Source organism: Triticum aestivum, chromosome 3A, assembly GCF_018294505.1.
Source record: "Triticum aestivum cultivar Chinese Spring chromosome 3A, IWGSC CS RefSeq v2.1, whole genome shotgun sequence".
Lineage (NCBI taxonomy): Eukaryota > Viridiplantae > Streptophyta > Magnoliopsida > Poales > Poaceae > Triticum > Triticum aestivum.
In genome coordinates this window covers 155,900,068-155,914,689 of record NC_057800.1, presented here as the reverse complement: position 1 = coordinate 155,914,689, position 14,622 = coordinate 155,900,068, and the positions used below count along the sequence as shown (strand labels likewise).

Genomic DNA, 14,622 nt, shown 5'->3' with positions numbered 1-14,622 from the left:
CCACTGAACAATCAGTGTAGCGAGAATTCCAGAGGTTAACTGCTTCTAGACAGTCGGTTTTCATGATCACATGCGTATAGCCTTGAAGTGTGGCAAAAATGACGCGTTTTTTCATAGAGAGAATTTTGGCAATGAGTGAGTCCGTGACACCTGCAAAAGACTTACACCATGCACCCTTGAAACCCGATGCAGAACGAGCAACACCACCGACGCCGGCATTGCCATCATCAAAGTGAACAGCAGCATCTGTGTTTGTTTTGACATGTAACACGTCTGGAGGCTGCCAGCCAAACTCGGGCAACTCTAGTGCCCGCTCACGGGGCAAATCCAGAAGCGCTAGATCCTTCTTGATTCTTCTAATTGAAGTGACCGGATCAATCCGTTCTTTCTCATGTGTCCATCTGTTCCCGGACATCCAAATAACCCACCTCACTGTAATGATGATTGCTCGGCCCTTGTCCGAGAATTGCTGATCACATAGGACGTCTTTCTTCCATATAGAAGGATGGAGTCGTGGAACATGTATATCAAACAGTAGTCTGGCTTCCTTCGAGAAACGACGGGCATGAGAGCAAAGTAAGAGTGCATGTTCCAAATCTTCATCCATTGCTAGGCAATTTTGCAGCTGCTTTCTTCTTTAATATGGCGATGCTTCAATGCGCACTCGTCCGGCACAATACCTCGCATTATACGCCATCAGAAGACCCTCATTTTTGGGACTACCTTGAGTTTCCAAATAGCATTCCACATCTGTTGTTGATCCACTGAAGTTCCTGTAATCTGCCCTTCCTCTAGAGCCAAACGCTCTTTCTGATTCACGAGAGCACGATACGCCGATTTAACAGAGTAAATGCCGGATTTCTCTTAAGCCCATGCTAGAAAATCCTCATTGCCACCCTGCCATAATGGAATGTTCAATATAGCAGATGCGTCCGGTGGTATGAATATGCTACGCACAAGATCATGTCGCCATGTCCCTGTTTGTTGTATCAATCAAATCGCTTACTGTTTGTCGTAGCTTTGGCATCATAGTAACAATAGAGGGAATCCACCTGTCTTCCCACACCGAGATCGTTGATCCATCTCCAATTCGTTTTATGAGCTCCATTTTTAGTGCATCTCTTCCTGCAACGATCGCCCTCCATGTGGCTGAGGATGATTTAGGAGCTGTAGCGAGTAAAAATTCAGAGTCTGGAAAGTACCAACCCTTCTTGACCCTGGCGCAGAGGGAGTTGGGATTCATCATGAAAGATCCCCTGACGCCCAGTTTAGAAGTATTCCTACAAACATTAGGGCATCTACAATGGTTTTATATTAGGAATGCCATGTATGATAATGAAGATGGAGAAGAGAGAAATCATAAAAAAAGTTTTATCTTTTTTTATTTAAGAGAAGACAAGAGATGATCTCTTAGCATAATATGTTTCACCACGTTTTTAGGAATAGCTAGTTATCGAAGATAAGGCTAAGAGATGACCCATTGTAGATTTTTTTTTGTCATCTCTAAATTACATGCAAGACTTAAGATAAGACTATCCTATCAACCATTGTATTAGAAAACTAGAAAATGGTTGGACCCCAAAATTGATAAATAGTGTCGGAAGAGAAGTTCTTGTGAACTCTGCGTGGCAGGCTGTCATACTTTCTTAATGAGTTGTTTCAAATTATCTGAAAACATGTGCAAAAAAAAGCTCGGTAGCGAGAGGAGATGAAAATAGAAGAAAAATGCATCGGCGAAAAGAGATACTGACATACCGAAGAGATACGATGGGAAAGTGGATTTCTAGACTTTGAGTTGGTCGACCAAGCTATTTTCGCCAAGCAGGGATGGCACCTGCTTACAAACCCCGACCCAGGGTCTTAGAGCATCTACAGCCGGGTGCTCCAAACCGGGCTAAACGCCCGGGTGGCCCGCCCAGTCAATGACCGGACACGAAAATCTGATTCAGACGGTCGCTTCGAACGGGTCTCAAAATGTCGGGCTAACCGACACCTTTCATATCTAACCCAAATATGGGGCGGATACGGAGGCGTCCGGACGCGCCCGGCCGCGTCCGTCACGTAGGACTGACGATGGGGTCCTCACGCGAAAACACCCGGAAACACGACGGTCCGACAGACGCCTCCTACATTGCCGTGGCGTGAACGCCGTGTGGCGCCACTCCGGCTCGCCGTCCGAGGCCAAATCCAGCTATTTAAGTCGGTCGGCGTCCCTCAACCCTAGCCCATCCACCTCCTCTCTGCGCCGCCACCCGAGCCCGCCGTCCTTCTCTCCCCCGCTCTCCGGCATCGCCAAGTCCGTCGCAAGATCACGACGTACACTATGCTGACGCCGGAGCGTGGGAGGCAGATCGCGGAGGAGATCCAGGCTAGGCGCGCTGCCCGCATCGCTGCCGGTCTGCCTCCAGACTCACTGGAGGAGGGAGAGCAGCTACCGGAGCCGATGGAGGTGGCGGATCCGAAGGAGGAGGAAGCGAAGCAGCCTGCTCCGGGGTTCGCCATGGCGGAGGCGGAGTTCACCGTCGCCGAAGCTGCGAAGATGGCGGAGCAGCAGGTCATCTTGGAGTCCATACAGGATGAGGCCTATGTGGAGGCCAACCGACAGTTCCTCCAACAGGAGTCGTCGAACTCGACGCAAAGTAGGAGGAGGAGGCCGGAGCTGCAGCTGCCGCCCATGTACCCGGAGCCGGGCACGGAGATTATCGACATCTCCGACAAGGAGTAGCTACGTAGTACATAGGTTTTTTAGTTTGCATGCTTTTATATGGATTTAAAAATTTAATATAAGATGTCCAGAGGTAGTTGTGTTAATTTGAGAAGTGTCTGGTCACTGTCCATGGAAGCGTCTGGGCGCGTCCACAGGCATTTAAGGGGTCATATTTGTCATATGCGGTTGTAGATGTTCTTATGAAAGGTAAATATGCCGATGGAGATTTTATGACATAGAAAGATAGGCGCAATGCCTCTCATACTTGGCAAGTGATTCTTCACGGCAAGGATGCCCGGCAGCTTGGATTGCTTAAGAGGGTGGGGAACGGCAGTGTTGTTGATGTTGGGGAAAGTACCCTTATATGCTATCATGGTACTAACTTTAAAAATTCAAATTTAAACTTGTCAAAAATATCTGAAAAAAAATCATGGATGTTCATGACATATGTCGACAACCCCTAAAAAAATCAGATCAAAATTTGACATACACAAAGAGAAACAAAAAAGACAAATCCATCATGAATAGTGTCAAAAGAAGACAAAAGCAAAAATGACACTATTCACATCTAAATTTGTCATTTTTTGTTTCTTCATGTATATTTCAAATTTTGATCTGGAGTTTTTAGGGGTTGTCGACATATATGTCATGAACATCCATGATTTTTTTTGGAATTTTTTGAAAAGTTTAAATATGAATTTTTTTAAGTTGGTATCATGGTAGCATATAAGGGCTGGTATCACCTAATACTTTCCCGATGTGGTGACAGACCCATGGATTTCGAATTATAGCAGGAGGCCCATGGTCAAGCTACCAAATGCATCGGTTGCCAAAGTGCATGAGCTGATAGATTAGCACTCAGGGCAGTGGGACATGGCAAGGATCCAGAGCAACTTTGTTGAATCCGATGTGGAAACTATTGGTAGATAGAATACACCTAGGAAGACAAGACTGTACATAAACTCTTGTTATACTCTCTACGTTTCTTTTTAGTCTATATATAAGATTTGGTCAAAGTCAAACTTTGTAAAGTTTGACTAACTTTACAGAAAAAAATATCAACATCTACAATACTAAAGTTATATGTTATGAAAACTAATATCATCATTCATCTAATAATATTGATTTCATAAGTGAATATTGATATCTTTTGCAAATCTTATATGCAAACTAAAAAGAAACGGAGGGAGTATAAAATAAGGTTGATAATTGACAAGACTGTACATAATTATGGCATCCAAACTTGATGGCAAAATGAATTCAATCTCATGAAACATGAAAGAGTTGCTGGTATATAACTAGACGAGCTCAAAACTGTCCCATTTATCAGACTCACCAAGACAGTGAAAGTCTGGGTCTAGGATATGAAATATTAACAACATAAATTAACTGATGATACAACTTTCAACAGTCCAAGGATTCTTTCCGGGCTGGAATGTGTGCCGGACAGCGGTCCAGTCACGAAGTACAAAGTAACAGGAGCAACGAATAGGAGAACAACTGGGTGTTGGGATTTACGACAAGGCATGTACAATGCTGGTAACGCGCAATCAAAGAATATCTCTGGTGTATTTCTCGGAGGTCTAGCTATCTGAATTTTTTCAGGAGGTGGGAGGAAGGAATGGGTGAGCTGAGCGATTTTGTCAGCCTGCCGCCCACACTGCTGTCTGCTGTTCTTACCGGTGTGGCGCACTCGTTGAAGTCAAGGACTCTTGCTTCAGCCTGCAGAGTTAAACTGGAATTAGAAATACTGATGATACTGCAGTCTTAAATATCATATATAGAGTAGTATCTGTAGTCAATGCTCGATCTAGTTTGTTCAAAAATCAAAATTGGTCGAAATCATCACATCTGACCAACTACGGGAATCAAATTACCATAGTTTTCCCACATAAGATTTGTAATTGCTCTACTATCCCAGGTACTGAATGAAGCAGATGAGAACTACGCACCATGATTTTATTTTGCGGCTTGCCAGTTCCTGTTTCATTTTCGGCATCTACGTTTTCCTTGTTTTCCTCATCAAAATCTTTGTTGCCACATTGGCTGCCACTTGCCAGGACCTCGCGGGCATCCGCCAAAGCAGAAGCACTCTGCACATTTATCCGCTTCATCAATCCTAATGCATCATAAGTTGTATCCGCTGGGCTGATGAAGTATGACCCCTGCACAAGTGAAGGTATTAACCAAAAGAAAGAAAGAATGAGTAACAGATGACAAGTACTTCTCATGCTTCAGCTCGTCCAAAACTACAAATATGGCCCATCAAAAAAACCTTGTTGCAGATTTGACGCAGGATAGCTATAAGACAATAAATATTTCAATGCTAAATGTACCTTATATTGCATATCTATGAACCAAGGGGACTTCCAAGCCGATGGAGATTCCAGTCCTCTTTTGACACCAGGCGTATCAGCCAATCTGAAAAAGAGTAGCAATTCAGAATAGCAAGAAAGAGCAACGGTAATTGTGTTCTTCGTTAGAAAGATCCATGTGTTCTTCGACAGTTGAATTCAAATTGCAGATGCTCATACCAGTAAGGGGGTCAGTAGATAAATGACTTATTATGATTTTAGTCTAGATAAACCAAAATCTTAGGCTTCAGAGTAGAAAAGGGAGCACTTAAAGAATATTCTACTCTCACAGATATGTACTCCCTCTGTAAACTATTATAAAGATCATTTAGATCACTAATAGTGATCTAAATGATCTTATATTAGTTACAGAGGGAGTATTAATAATTAAATTCATAAATCTAATAGTAGAATAGGTACCTAGGTAAATCCAAATCTTCAGGCAAATTTAGCTTTCTAGCGATGAAGAGATTTTAACATTGAATGATGGCAACTTGCCAGGTACCAGTTTCACATTTATATTTAGTGGATTTCGTAAGACCTGCCAGATCTAGACTCACACATACTACGTGCTGACCAAAGTAAAGAAACTGATTGGAGAACCCAAAAAATCATCTTGGAAACAGACTAGTGTGCAATCTTACATGTTCACATATTCATAATCCATTTGAATGCATGGTGAAGATTTCTCGGCAATGAGTTCTCCAGACTTCGATTTAGCAAACGTTTCCTTACAGGCCGATAGAGCTTGAAGATTTGTGTTCATTTTCTGATACATGGCATTTGCGCCATGATCAGAAATGTCATTGCCCTTGTGCTCAACAAGAACAGTTGCCGGTGGCTGCATGGAACAAAAATATAAGTAAGAACAAGATCAGCAGGTCAAGGGGAAAACTTATATGCCACTTTGCCCCCGCCTTTCAGTTCAACCCCACATATCACATACATGATGACATCATTAGAGATCTTGATACTTTGAATCACATTTCTTGAAGACACGTAAAGCTAGATTTACTGGAGAAATTGTAGCAACTGCTATGCTACGCCGCAATAACTATATAAGCGCTACCTTCCGTTCTACTAAGATATGGTACCAATTGAAGAACTGATTTAGAAGTACTTACCTCATCATTAATATTGACCATATTTGCAGTGGAACACTGTTCCCCTCTTGCATGCTCATCCACAGGATGGTTGTTCTGTGCATTTCGTCCATCTTTTGCCTGCTCGCTTTCACCCAAATTTCCCTTGTTTTCATCACAGAATTCAAGTTTCTTCTCCAGAGGTTTAAAAGATGAAGATCGATTAGTGCAAAAAACTGATTCGGTAACAATTCCTTCGTCTTTAATGGCATGCATGCAACTTGTTTGAGCACTGACGGAGGATGTGCCCAACACACCGCTGTCCTGTTCAGTCCTAGACTTCTTCTCTATTCCTTTTTCGAGAGTCGGAGATGACAGATCTCTCGGTCGTTTCTTTAATATTGATGGTGTGCTTATGAAGCTTTTGGCGGCACTCTTCAGCACAACATCAGGGCTTTCATCATGGGTAGGGGAGCCCCACAATCTCAATGGAGTGGTTACGCTCATGGTTGAGCGCATCAACTGCCGAATGCCAAGGGGACTGTACTCTTGCAAATCGCCAGAAGTTACAAGATCACAGCTGACAAATGGAACATCCATGCTTGGGAAGCGAGGAGGTTCATAGAATAGCGCTCCCTTATCTTGCTTTTCATCTGACGCAGCCTCACCTTGTGCCAATGGTGGTTCTTTGGCCATGCTGGAAGCAGGTTCTTCAGCGTCAGTTAACTGTTTGTCCCCGTATTCCGGTATTCTTTCTATAATTGCTGAAGCACCATGTCTACCATCAGTACTGCCAGGGGTAGCAAACTGCTCAGAATCACCAAAAGAATCATGCATGCATGTGATCATCTCTGACCCAGAAACTTGCATTTCTCTTGACTTTTCATCAGCCACATCCGACAAACCATTTGGAATAAGAGATTGTGGTACTGACAACGATGGATCCTGGCCATAAGCAGCCATCATCATACTCGACGGATTTGATGTATGCGATGGGTTGGGTGCTGCCAAAAAATGGGTGTCTGCTTCAGAGGAATGTGTATCTGAATGGTGGTTTAGTCTTGAAAGAGAATCAGCATCAACTACATCAGGTCCAGAAAGAAGACTCTGGAACGAAACATCTTGCCAAAGTTCTGATTTCAAACAATTAGGACTGCTGAAGTCAGCCTCGGACATGAAATGTAGTTTTGGCTCAGCTCCAGAAACATTAGTTAGCACAGAGATAGGCATATCTGGTGCTATCTCATACTGTAACATCGGTCTTTCATTATTCGATGTACTACAAATGGTCTGGTTGTTTTCAAACATCGAGTTACCTGGTGTTTCATCAATATCCATCTGCAAATCCATTCTTTGTGAAATTTCCTGCTGCAAGAGTTTATCTGAACCAAATCTGGAGGAAGAAGCATGGCAATGAACTTCAGACAAAGCAGATGCAACACCCTCGGTGGAAGTATAGCCTTCCTGGCACATAGAAGACTGAGAATCATGTGCTTCTGTCTTGCTGGGATCCGCATTCACATGTAAATCACAGCTCAAGGCCAGATTGGTGTCCTGCGCTTGCGAGCAAGAAACCATGGCCAATGAGGATTGACTACACCCTGATGAATCCTCAACCTCCCGGACAGCATTGCTGTCACTGTCTTCACTGTTTTGTTGCGTAATTGCCGGTGAGGAATTAAAATGTGCATGGTGTTCAATAAGTGGGAGACGCGAGACTTGAGCAAGTAAACCTGATGACATATAAGAATCAATTTTCTTCTTTACAGAACTGTTCCAGTGGTTTTTAATTGAATTGTCCGTCCTGGCAGGGGAAACATAAATTTAGAAGTCAATCATTTCAGGTGCAAAGCATATATGCGCATAAAGGGAATACTGCTAACATGTCGCACATTCTCTCTGCTTGCTGTAATACTCACCAGTCGACACCATATTTGACTAAAAATAACATATATTATTTCAAATTTTGTTCAAAGAAAATAAAAGAGAGCTATTGCGGTGGCAGTGGTTTAACATTTTTATGGGACCGGTGCCCTAATTTTATTTTCCAAAAGCAAAACAATTTAGTTCCCTTTTGAGATTACCATCTTTTCCCGAGTATAACACCATAGCTTCCAAATGATGCCGAATGAAAAAAAGGGGAATGGATGCTGAACCCAAAAGTTTGTGAATTCATCAGGGAGGATGAAAAGAAAAACTTCTTTTCACAGGACAGGACTCATCATGATATCATACATAAATATTTCCCAGCAGCTCATACATAAATGGAAACATCATTTAGTTACCTTCCGGGTAAAAACTTTGTCAATTCAGCCCATTTGTTTCCATACATTCGATGAGCATGTATAAGAGTAATTTCCTCCTCCTGTGTCCATGCATCCTTGTTTATGCCAGGGTTAAGATGATTGTGCCACCTAATCACAGATAAGATAGTCCATCGTTAAAGGATACATGCTCTATGGTCAATTAGTTATGGCTACGAATTAAAGCCAATGTATTTAGCTGCTACTCAGTTGGCCCCAAAATAAGAACTTTCACTAAATAACAATAATTGTAAGAGGAACAGCTGTAGTATGTTAACATGTAATTAAAAAAAGGTTAATACTTTAGTTCCAATGTCTTTTTGCTTTTTACTGACTTTACCAAAAGGCTGGTGAATCTGAAATTATAAAATCAGCTCTCCTGAATTCTGATATTGCTAGCTAGCAGCACGAAGAGGTGCTAGCATTACAAGGTTGGGACATATTGACATTTTATTCACTTGATCCTCTATGTTCTTGAAACTATTCAATGAAACATTTTTATCCAGAACCCAGCCTATGCCTTAACAGTAGAACCATCAGGATAATGGAAAGAGGCAAACTAACACTTTGTGGTTCTGCAAAAATCAACATTGCATTAGTGATTGTTGAGATTACTGTGTTCTTTAACCAGGAATACATAGGAGAACTCTGTATCACTTGCATCAAGAATTACATTATTCATGTGCCTTATAAAACCACAGTGCTGATGTGCAAAAGCAACAAGGCACCACGGAACTCCATGAGTTACTGTTCACATTCAGTTGTTCAATGCTCAGTCGTATATATTATATTGCAAAGAAAAAAGGTTCTTAAGTACAAGATTGATGAAATTAAAGGGCACTCCCATCCATACCGTTCCCGGCATTGCTTTCCTATACGTCCTGGCAAAGCTTGGGCAATAGTTGACCATTTCTTTGGACCATATTTCTTTACCATTTCAACAATGATATCGTCTTCCTAAAAATATGAAACAACAGGTTGATAAGACTCACGTGAGCATACAAGATGCTCAATAAGCCTGAAAATGGAAACAAATCAAATAGGGGGCCTACTTCTTTGGACCATGGCCCTTTGATCAACTCAGGATTTAGAACCTTTTGCCACCTGTGCAGGCATTGTACATCGGTTCTATCAGGAAAACACTCCGCTGGAAAAGAAGGCAATATGTCAGTGCTTAGACTTGTCAAAAAACAGAAAGTGTAGGGAGGTGTTCCTAATAACAGAAAAGAAAAAAAGGAAAGCTGACTGGAGACGAATGAGAGAAAGCACAAACTAATGGAACAAATCAATATCTTATGTTAGATAACGGAAGGATCATCCTCTTGGTTTCTAATGAATCGATGTATGTAATTATAAAGCAAACATGCACAAGAGAATAGAAGAATAAAAGAACAAAAGAAGCTAACATCATTGTAAAAAATGCAGTGCCGCATAGATATAAAAATGCTAAAGAAAAATGCACAAACCACCTTCGGAACGTGACACAGCAAAACATCTTTCTTCGTAGCAGGATCAGGGGAAAGAATGGGAAAGACAATTTCACTATATTTCTTACCGGGAACAGGATCACAAGCATATAGTTTTATTGGGACGATAACTCTGAGAAGAGAGATTTTCCACCTTTTCTTTCAACTCAGGGGAAATAGGTTCGAGCGGCACTAATTTTGAATCCCTCAGGCAAAATAAGAACAGAACCTGCATTCAACCCTTCTGGCACCCTGAACAGACTAGCTGAGGGGGATGTGCCTGTCCAGCAATTTTGGGTTCTTCATACCCTGAGATCCACTCTCTTAGCTTACTCTTTCATATACTGTAGGGTCCTTACCCTCAAAAGAACACTTATGATGATATAGGACATGGATTTTAGATGCCTATATAATTCAAAATGTGTTTTCTTTGAACAAGCACCCAAATGTGTGTCGTCTTGTATTAATATACTTCAAAGTACAGAAAGAGTGATAGAGATGTCCAAGAAAGGTAAAAGAATTATATGTGCTACAAAAATACCATCATCAAGAGTAAACTAATAGCATTCCCACATAATTTTACACACGTATGAATCGATCCATAGAATATACCTATCTTTTTCCAGTTTTTCCCATTGTAAGTCTGGACTGCTCTGGACAATATATCATCCTGCATTTGATTAGCACACAAGTGAAATATTAGACGGTTTCAGTAAAAAAACTCATTTTTTGTATAATCCACTGATTTATGACTTTTGCATTGTGGTGCTAATTAAATGGAGCCCACATGTCAGTGAGGCACTGAAACATATACAATATATCCCCACAAAAATGTGACAGGAGCACTACTGATAGCATAGCAACTAACAAGCACAGCATGAAGCGGAACTGGAATTGAGTATATGACAGAAGCACTACTGATAGCATAGCAACTAACAATTCAGGATGGAGGGAGTATATGGGTTAATCCAAGTTGCGCAGTTATGATATGCTCCCATGGGTGTATGTGCAAGAAATTCTCATACTGAACTACAACTGTTGGACTAAACCACCCAATGAGACAACTCAAGCCTCCACAAAAGGGCCAGAGTGTTCCATCGAATTATTATTATTTTCCATAAAACTTATAAGTGTTTGCCATTATTGTGTATTTAAGAAAGAGATGCAAATAAACATAATGCATATCTTACAGTTGATCAGTCCTAAACTATTCTCGGATGTTCAGTCAGCACTCACCATCCAGCCATTTGGACAGTAAATAGCCATTTGCCAATAAAAACATAAGATTCGGCTCGTATGGCATACCTCTTCGGGGGTCCAATTTCCTTTGGTTGAGCGTCGTGTCGGGCCAGTGGTCCTCCTAAAGGTGAAGGAGCAGATAACTATAAGAAAAAAGTTATACAATTAACCATTTATGCAAAGATCTGTTAGTATCTACCCATTGAGCGACCGTTGCCTCTGTGGCTCATTGCTGACTTTCCCTTCATGAGTAGTAGATGGCTGTCCAGAAGCCTCTCCAGCCTTCTTCGAAGCCTTTCCTTTATCGCTTGTCATCACGGGTGAAGACTGGATGCTCAATCCCCTCTATAGCAGAGCCTTGTAGATGTATAAAAAACAGTTTAATCTTCCTATGAATCAGAATCATTAAACTGTCAATCCTAATAGAGGCATTTGAGGAGTTGCTGCAAGCTATGTTGCACGAACACTCGGACTTTTTATGTTGAACTGAAATAATGTATGTCCAAAAAGAAAAATGTACCTTACAGTGATAGCGGCCAAACAAAAAGCGAACCGGGAAGATGCATATAACTGCAGTGAAATTGAACGGCATTGCAGAACCAGTCCTAATAGTTTCATGTTCAGGTTTCACCCCCACCTAAATGTGCACAACAAACTTGCCCCTACCAGCGATTCACTGTCGGCGTGCCCTAAATTTCTAAGCATATAACAGAGCCCTAGGTTTCCTTGCACAAAACTAAAACTGAACGACATTTCAACCAAAAACTAACACCAGATGTCCTCAAGTCTCAGAACCGACGGCCCCAGCCACAGTTCTTGTCAAATGACCTCCGGGCAGAAACAGTGTGATAATGGAAGCCTAAAAGGTGCCAACTTTACCAATCTACGGGCTGCTACAGAACAACCTAGCGTTCAAATTTCAGAAGGGGGCTTCATTTTCAGTTTGGCAGAATCAGTGGCTACACAAATTCGCGAAGACGGTGAGCCATAAAGGAGAAGATCTACGGGAAATAGAGTACAAGGAACTCACCAGGCTAGGGAAGCCGCCGGCCGGGCGCGCCGCCGACGAAGACGGCCGCCGCCGCCGCCGCGCAGATCTGCCGTAGCCCGACAGGAGGGGCGAGGAGACGTCGATCGGTAGATAAGGGGGATGCGCTGGCCGCGGAGCTACAGGGGAAGGAGGCCGCCGGAGAAGAGTGGTCTCGGGAGGGAGAGGGTGAGGACGGGGAGGAACATGCCACGGTGAGTCGCTCGGAGAGGGGGGCAGTTCGTTTTTTGAAATGGCGAGAGAGGGAGCAATATCAGGCGTTTCGAGAACCCGAAAATTTCATTCCTGACCCTTAACCCTTGGATCACCTATCAACGAGCAGATCGAGGCTCTCTTTTCTCCAATTACAAAAATGACCCATATGTGAAAACACGCAAGGCGCCCCACCTAGGCGCGGCTTCTAACCACAAGCCAAAACTGACGGAGTACCGTACTACCGTTTCAAGTGTGTACATATATAATAAAAGACAGTCAATAAATATACGCCAAAATCGGTTTGGCAGAATCTGTGGCTACTCAAATTTACGATGATGTGTCATAAAGCAGTAGATCTATAAGAGATGGTGTATGAGGAATTCTGCAGGCTAGGGGCGTTGACGACTAACCGCCTCGACAATGAAGACGCCCATCGTCATGCAGATCTGTTGATGCCCAACGGGAGATGAGGTTAACGGGGAAGAAGGTCGCCGAAGAATGGGACATTGCCATAGCTTAGAGAAGGTGGTTCATTTTTAAAATGACCAGATGGGGAGGTGTGTCTAAGACTTTGAAGATTTCCTTCCTAACCTTGGATCACCTGCCAACGAACAGATTAATGCTCTCCTTTTTCAACTAACGAAATGTTCCATGTGTAAAAACACGCAAGGCGCGCTCAAGTAAGCGCGCCTTCTAACCACACGTCAAAATTAAGGGAGTGCTGATTTGAGTGTATATACATCTGTAAAAGACAACCAATGAATATATAGGGTGTTTGCTTAAGATCGTTTGGCAAAAGTATGTGACTACTCAAATTCACGAGTGTGTGATATAAATCAGAAGATCTATAGCAAAAGGAGTACATGGAGTACAAGAATTCACCAGGCTAGGGATGTTGTCGGACGAGCAAACCAACAACGAGATGTCGTTGGCGTGCAGATCTGTCGATGCCCGACGAGAGGATCGAGGAGACGTCGATCTACGGTGCGCTGGTCGTGGGGTCACCGAGGAAGGAGGTCGTCGAAGAATAGATCTCGAGAAGAAAGGGTGAGGACTAAAGGGAACATGTCATCGCTTAGAGTGTGGTTTGTTTTTAAAGACGAGATGGGGATGTGTTTCAAGAGTAAGATTTCTTTCATAGCCCTTGGATCACATACCAACGGCAGATCAATTCTTTCTTGTTCCAATTACAGAAATGTCCCATATGTGAGCAAGGCATCCCACGTGAGTGCGCCTTCTGCCACACGCCAAAACTGATAGAGTGTCATTTTAAGTACGCATTTATGTAATAAAATACATTCACTAAATATATAGCAAGAAAATATTTATTTTAAACCCTATATTATCATCCTATTTTAAGGATAATCTTACTATCTACCCTCCAAACCATTTTGATTTACCCCTTTACACCATTGTAAGGGTTTTTTCAATTGTGTGGCAGTGCTTTCTACACATGTTGGCCAAACTGGCATATTTAACTATGAAGTATTTTTTAAAGCACAAATAAAAACCACCAAAATCATATATTTGATAAGTAAGAATAGGGGGTGTTGAAAAAATGGAATAGAAAAATCAACAATGTCGAACAATAAAGGTGTGGATTTAGTTCTACTTTGTTCTAGTGTGTGGTCTTTTTCATAAAGAAAAACGCCAAGGATAGCATTTTTCTTTCGATGTTTAACCATAGTTACCATAATTAGCTACTTCTCTGAATGGTTATAGACTGATAAGGTCAACTTAAAACCATGAACTATGATGGTTGGTCCAATTGGTATCATAGACTATGAAATTATCCATATATATCACAAAGTTTCGAAAACAATTTAACTTGAACCCTAGCCTTATGTTTGTATGATGATTCATTAGGTGTTCTCATATAATGTAAATTTTTGATGCCATGAGTGTAAAATCTGTAAAATTTCACATAAAAATGACTATTGTGTAATGTGCAAAATTACTATGAGAAAAATGGACTCATCGTGTCTTTTCGTGCAATAGACAAAATAAGATACTTTGGTGTAGGCTCCCAATGCATTACATCCTCGTGTTCATGTTATTTCTCTTTTTCTTTTTAAACGCCAAATATGCACAAAAAACTAAATAACCGGTCTAAGATTTGCGGGCAGTTTCAACTGTCAAAGTTCGAAAAGACAGAAATGATTCACATATGTGGAGAATACCATCAAGGTTCAATGGAAAGAGACCGTCGACCAATATGATCATTGATG

At 41.9% G+C, this 14,622-nt stretch overlaps 1 protein-coding gene across 1 annotated transcript; it reads right to left on the bottom strand.

Annotated features, from left to right (window-relative positions):
- Positions 1-3,897: 3,897 nt before the first annotated feature.
- Positions 3,898-12,459, bottom strand: LOC123060787 (transcription factor MYB3R-1). The gene is made up of 12 exons (XM_044483623.1): positions 12,182-12,459; positions 11,351-11,508; positions 11,218-11,272; positions 10,525-10,582; positions 9,499-9,593; positions 9,300-9,403; positions 8,429-8,557; positions 6,186-7,947; positions 5,706-5,902; positions 5,044-5,128; positions 4,660-4,872; positions 3,898-4,429 (listed from the first exon to the last, which is right to left on the bottom strand). The coding sequence occupies exons 2-12, from the start codon at positions 11,464-11,466 to the stop codon at positions 4,295-4,297; spliced, it is 2,949 nt and encodes a 982-aa protein (XP_044339558.1). The 5' UTR covers positions 11,467-11,508; positions 12,182-12,459; the 3' UTR covers positions 3,898-4,294.
- Positions 12,460-14,622: the final 2,163 nt, after the last annotated feature.

Bases quoted from the DNA above. Each gene is read 5' to 3' on its own strand.
- LOC123060787 (XM_044483623.1), bottom strand. From the start codon at position 11,466: ATGACAAGCGATAAAGGAAAGGCTTCGAAGAAGGCTGGAGAGGCTTCT. The intron at 9,594-10,524 runs GTATATTCTATG...CTTCTTTTCCAG, and splicing joins GAAAAACTGGAAAAAGATAG to CGGAGTGTTTTCCTGATAGA. The intron at 4,430-4,659 runs GTGCGTAGTTCT...TTAACTCTGCAG, and splicing joins AGCCGCAAAATAAAATCATG to GCTGAAGCAAGAGTCCTTGA.